The sequence below is a fragment of the Adiantum capillus-veneris genome, chromosome 13, assembly GCF_014529385.1.
Source record: "Adiantum capillus-veneris isolate H3 chromosome 13, ASM1452938v2, whole genome shotgun sequence".
NCBI lineage: Eukaryota > Viridiplantae > Streptophyta > Polypodiopsida > Polypodiales > Pteridaceae > Adiantum > Adiantum capillus-veneris.
The window spans coordinates 29459429-29465428 of NC_140943.1; the positions used below are offsets into that span (position 1 = coordinate 29459429).

The following is a 6000-nucleotide window of genomic DNA, read 5'->3' on the forward strand; positions in this document are numbered from 1 at the left end:
ATTTTGCTAAGTTAATATATAAGCAAACCAGAGTTAGCACTTTCTGGCAGAAGAGGCAACAGGGACCTAACATCCAACAGTGCACCTTCTCAACAAGACCCCCCCCATCAGCAAGGCTAGCGTTTTTGCATCTGCAAGGACCTAGCGTTTTCTTCTACAAACAGCCTGGCGATTGCTGCACAGCAGATCAGCCCCAGCAGCAGCAAGACCAATCAAGAAGCCTAGCGTTTTACACTTGCAGGACTACCGGCAGCAGCAGGACCATTTTCAGCCCTAGCGTTTTTGTAGATCAACCTCCGCGTTGTTGCAAATCTTTGCGACAGATTCAGCCCTAGAACCAACGTTTTCAGTTTTCAGAAGTCAGACATTGCACAAGTCCCGAACCTCACAGATCTCACCTTCCCGCAAGCAGATCCTCGCCGCACGGTCAGATCCCGCAAAGCTTTCAGTTTCAGCCCGGAAAACGCAGAGCGTCGTCGTCGCATCGTCGCCATCGACATCATCCGTGACATAGAGTCCGAATTAAGCAGATAAAAATTTGCAGATTTCAGCGCTTAGCATTTTCAGATTTCAGCCCGTCTCGTCGTCATCCTCATCGTCATCGACATCGGCAACTCCAAGCATTGCAGAGATTTGTGCAATCATAAGTAGACCGCTCTCGCCATAGAGAGTGGGGCTTTCGGAGGAGGGTTTACGTCTCTGGTGTCGTATTCTCTTCTCTATCTCTCACTCTCATGCATTTCCATTCACAATGTCCATTCACTTTGTTTGTGTCCATTGCACTCTCTCACTAAAGGAACGGAAGGCTCTCCCTTCCATAATAGAAAGGAACCTTGAGCACAGTTCGGAGCACTCATCTTGAGCAAAGTTTCAACATTCATTCCGCTGCACCTTACAAAGCGCCAACATCAGCCAGCGTTTTGGGGAGCCCTCTCTCTTAGCGCTGCAGCCAGCCTCTCAATGTTTGCAGCCAGTAGCATCAGCCAGCGTTTTCAGTATTCAGCCCAGTAGAACCAGCGTTTTTCAGCAGTCAGTCAACGTTTCCAAATCAACAGCTCTCAGACCATCACCGTCTGGTGCTCCAACGTTTTTGCAAAGAGTTGATCACCGTACCTCCACACCGCCTTGCAGTACATCAGCCAGCCAGCATTTGTGTTTAGATTTCAGCCATTAGTACCTCGTCGTACACTCAACAGCAGTCCTGCATCTACTGCAGCAGTACCTCAGTGTGTTCAGTTTCCAGCCATAGCCTAGTCGCCGATATAGCACCCATTGTCGACTTCGTCGTCCTCGACATAGACCCCGTCGTCGACTTCACCGTCTTCGACACAGAACCTTCATCGTCCTCGTCGTCGACTTCACCGTCTTCGACATAGAACTCGTCATCGACAAGCAGTACCTCGTCGTCGACAGCTCCGTCTTCGACATAGACCATCGGTACCCCGTCGTCGATACCTCCGTTTTCGACATAGTCCCCTTCAGTACCTCAATACCTCAGTACCCTTTAGTACCTCAGTACCTAGTACCCACCATCAGTACCCATTGACATCAACATCTCAGCAATTAGTCATTGTAGTAGTATTGTGAAAGAATAAAGAAAGTACTTGCTCTGGCAACAGAGCAAGGGGGCCCTTGAGGGTTGGGACCCGTCATCCCTGTGTCGTCTCTTTTCTCTCTCTCGTCTCTCTCTTTCTTTCAGTTCAATTTGGTTCTTTCAAGTGAAGTAAAGCAACCCTTGTGTTTGTGTGCGAAGTACTAGATCCGGTGCAAAATCCTTATTCTCTTCCGCTGCACTAGACATTGACGTGGAGGGCCCACGGCGAGGAGTTTCCCCGTCCCTCGGGCCACCTCCAGGAGCCACCAAGGTATTATCATAATTCTTGGCGAACTTATAGATGTCCTCAATAGATGTTATCGGATTGCATAATACTTCATTTTGATATGCTGGTGGCAATCCGAAAAGATACAGAATTTGCACAATGACCTTGGGATCATTGAGAGCCTTCGTTTTGTGGAGAAGATCCTTGAAGGCCTATGAGTAAGCGTCTAGAGTTCACTTTCCTATCTCGCAACAAAAAAGCTTCTTAAACCATTCGATCCTATCGACCTGCACAAAGTGGGCTCGAAAGATCAGCTGGAACTCTGCCCAGGTTGTGGGTTGTGGTTGTTGCGTAGCCCACCAAGAGTAAGCCTTCCCCTTTAGCATGAACAAGAGTCGTCCAAGACGTTGGGCGTCCGTAAAACAATGCATATCAAAGAAGGTTGTCCATTTCGCCAACCAATGATAATGAAATGATATATTAACATCTTCAAAAGGCCACAATGACCTATGAGACCAAGCTGTTACAACATAGTGAATCTGATACCATGTCCGAAATCAAAAAGAACTAAAACAAAAAAACTACATCTACTACAAGCTTGGACTGTGTGGATGTGCCAGCTAATACAAAAGGTGCCCAATACAAAGTGTAGAGCAATGAGAAAAGGGGGGGGGGGGGGGAGATGGTAGAGAGAGAGAGAGAGAGAGAGAGAGAGAGAGGGGGGGGGGGGGAGAGAGATGAAATGAAATGAAATGTTATATTAAACATCTTCAAAAGGCGACCTATGAGACCAAACTGATACAATCTTGGTGGATCTAATCCAATGTCTGGGCACAAAAAAAAAAATGAAGTGAAGTAAAGTGAGAGACTAAAATCATCATCATCATTATCATCATCATCATCAGTGCCCGAGGAGACTAACACTAGATGGGGTCCCAAATCCCCCTCCAAAGGCCCCCCTCTCTATCGCTAGAGAGGCATTTGCTTTAGATTGATACAATGGTCCTAGATGCTGAGATGTTGATGGGATCTGGCTATGGGTGCTTGGATCTGCGAGGCTAAGGATTGAAAACTGAAGACGCTAGGGCTGTTCTGGCTAGGAACTACGATCGGACCATGAGGCTAGGACTAAAATCTGCAATCAACTGAATGCTGAAAAACGCTAGGCTGATTTGCTCTTGGTGCTGGCGATGGGCTGATGGCTAAAACCGTTGGTACTGACAGGGTGTTGTAGGCGATCTGATGTTGTATGCTGAAAACGCCAGGTTAGGTACTCGTGGTGTTGCTGCCCCCAATGGGATACTGACTGAATTCTAGAAATGGTGACCCTCGGGGTCACCTTTATATAACCTGAAGGATGGATTAGCGCACAAGGCTATTAAAACCCCACAACTTGCTAAAAATGCACTTATTGATAAGTTTAAAAACCCTTATAAGAGGTGCTTTATATGCAGAGACTATCTAGGCTAGGATATTAATGCTAGACTATGCAAACACTCCTTAGTGCCTACACCTAGCAGACACTGGTTGTGCTCATGTGCAATCAAAGGGTACGCAACTAATCTAATGTGCCTCGTGCTACAATTTGTATCCTGCTCTGCCACTCTTGTTTGAAGAGAATGGCGACTCCTCTAAACCCTCAAGAAGTGTTCTAGCATGTACATTGTACACTTCCGGTGGGTGGACTCCCACTGGATCCCATGAATCCTCGATAGGCCCCTCTCTAGGCTCTCATGTGTCTCTATGAGTAGGGCAATGTCTCAGTTGCTTTGGGTGTGTCCATAGATTGCTATTGCAATTCCAAACCGCAAGGTAAATCCCCTCATGCTGCATCCCATAGGTCGCGAGTCCCCATGCAACGACCTTGCCATCAATGATGAAACAACCATTGCGGATGCCTTCTTCACATGCTTTGAGTACCCTAGAGATGTATGCCCGTCTATGTTCTACTTGTATTGGTGTGAGAAAAGATGCGAAACTCTGCAAATGATAAAAGACAAAGGACGGAGAGCCCCCTGTGCCACATATATAGTGAACCAAGGTAAGGTCGAGTAAATATTTTTGTCAAATACTACGACCAAAATAAAATTGTCATCCTAAAAATGAAAAATGGCCAAAGCAATATATATATACCTAGATGAATCCAGGATAAGCCCAGAATCACCCTTAAAGGAAAGTGCAAGATATAGACCCATGGTAGTCACCCACAAGACAATATAACCATCAGCTCCGTCATGCATAGTATTGACTAAATACCACGATATCCCCACTAATGTCGTCAGTGCCCAATAGTGGGTGTCGAGCTAGGTACTAACATATGCTCCCAAACACAACACACACCACACGCACGCACACATGAGCATACATCAACACATAGATCAGCGTACTGAGTTTCTGTCATGACTCCAGAGATCAAGGGCAAAGGTGTTGGTGCAAACCCTAAGTGTGCCTGAAATCCTTGTCTAGCACATGCACGAGTGGCCAACCCACAACTAAGGGCCAGTGCATGTGTGATGAGAAGCTTGTAAGCAAGAGGAAAAGCGTCATGGAAGGTGAACATAATGCTCTAGCAACTGTTGGGTGATAGTTGAAAAAAATATCGTCTATCCCTTGTTGGAGAAGACGAACAGGCATAATCTGCTTCAAGCTGCTCTTCAAAAAGAATTACAGTCTGGAACACGCGTCAGCAAGTGTCAAAATCACCTATCACAAATCAATTGAAACACGCCTATATGTAGGAGAGTAACCCATTGCTGCTTGGGTATCTCCATTATCCGTGTTGTATCAACTGGAGAGCTGCAGTTCCTCACAAATGGAGCTACTCTCACAAGGCACTCCAGGTGTAACAGTGAGAGGATCCTGTTGCTCTGCCACCTTCAAGTACCATCAGCAAAACAGAAGAATCAGCTGTTCCAAGCATTTAAAGACTGGTAGTTGGCAAGACTCTAAGGTGACACTTGGGCTCCTAATTCATTGCCCACTCTAACTTTTGGGGTGAAGTGAATGGCAACAAAGCAAGACTAGTTTCGATAGCCTTTCATCTCTCATCGATTGTGTCTAGTTTCTGAGAAATTCTACTGGCTCTCAGCCTTGAATTGAGATACTTGTTACATTCATGTAAGAGCTGGGTATTGCCAATAAAAAGACTCAAACTGCTGTCTCTTGATAAGATGTTTTGGGGTTGTTGCACAAGCTTCATTTCCTCCTCTTATTACTGATGCCAGAACAGTAAGTGTCACAAGGGAAGCGAAATTCAAGCGTATAGAACTGCCGTATTTCCCAAATGCAGCTAAAAAGCCCCGTTACAAAGAGCTACAATTTTCTGCAATATGTGTTGTGGGGGGGGGGGGGCCCGCTAGAGGCGCAGACGAAAGCTGCTCAAATGCTGTGGATGGAGAATACATACCTGGGAAAACACTAGCGCGCGATAGTGCGCCATTATAAGCAGCGAATACAGGTCGACATATTGCAGATGGCGGTGTTTACGCGGGAGAGAGCTTGAATGGCAACGTCGACATTGTTAGTCACAAACATCAATTTTGTTACTTCCATATGATCACGATCGTGATGGATCAACGGCTCACAATCATATGACAATCTGGGCCGTTGATCAATTCAAGAATAGTTCGCGTGTTCTTGATAAGCTGTAGATAGAATTGTTTTTATAAAGCGGTGTTGTATTGGTTCATTTTAGAACAAATGCATTTACATCGGGTATGAAGTTCACATTGGGATCACAATATGTTTACTTGATGTTCATATATACATTACACTTGTGGATCCGAGGTTGAATGATGGGTATCGAATCGCGTCCGTGTCACTCGTTGGGATCATCGATCCCACCTGACATGTGAGGTGTTAAATAGTCATGAGATTCCTCTTGGTATTACCTCTCTCTCTCTCTCTCTCTCTCTCTCTCTCTCTCTCTCTCTCTCCCCTAGGCACTTGTTATCCTCATGTTCTTGATCAAAAAGTGCATGACAAAGTACCTCTAGATCTCCTTGAGTCTAAGGTTGGAGAAATACCATCCAATGAGAAAGTCATCCAAATGCCAAGTCTCTTGGTCCATTACCATTATTTTTAGAAAGAATTGCAGAGATAGGTCCATGGTGAAGCAAGTAAGAGAAGTGGGAAGATGGGGGGACAGACAAGAAGGGAGGGGCCCGCCCGCATAGGTAAT

At 45.8% G+C, this 6000-nt stretch overlaps 1 protein-coding gene across 2 annotated transcripts in view; it reads right to left on the reverse strand.

Annotated features, from left to right (window-relative positions):
• The window catches only part of LOC147443741 (uncharacterized), a 125076-nt gene extending 119714 nt beyond the window's left edge, over positions 1-5362 (reverse strand). Inside the window, exon 1 of one of the 2 annotated variants that reach the window (XM_086526537.1) lies at positions 5227-5362. In XM_086526537.1, the coding sequence (XP_086382663.1) occupies positions 5227-5259 (33 nt within the window). In that variant the 5' untranslated portion in view covers positions 5260-5362. The remainder of the gene's footprint in view (positions 1-5226) is intronic. The other variant, XM_086526538.1, reaches the window with a different exon arrangement.
• Positions 5363-6000: the final 638 nt, after the last annotated feature.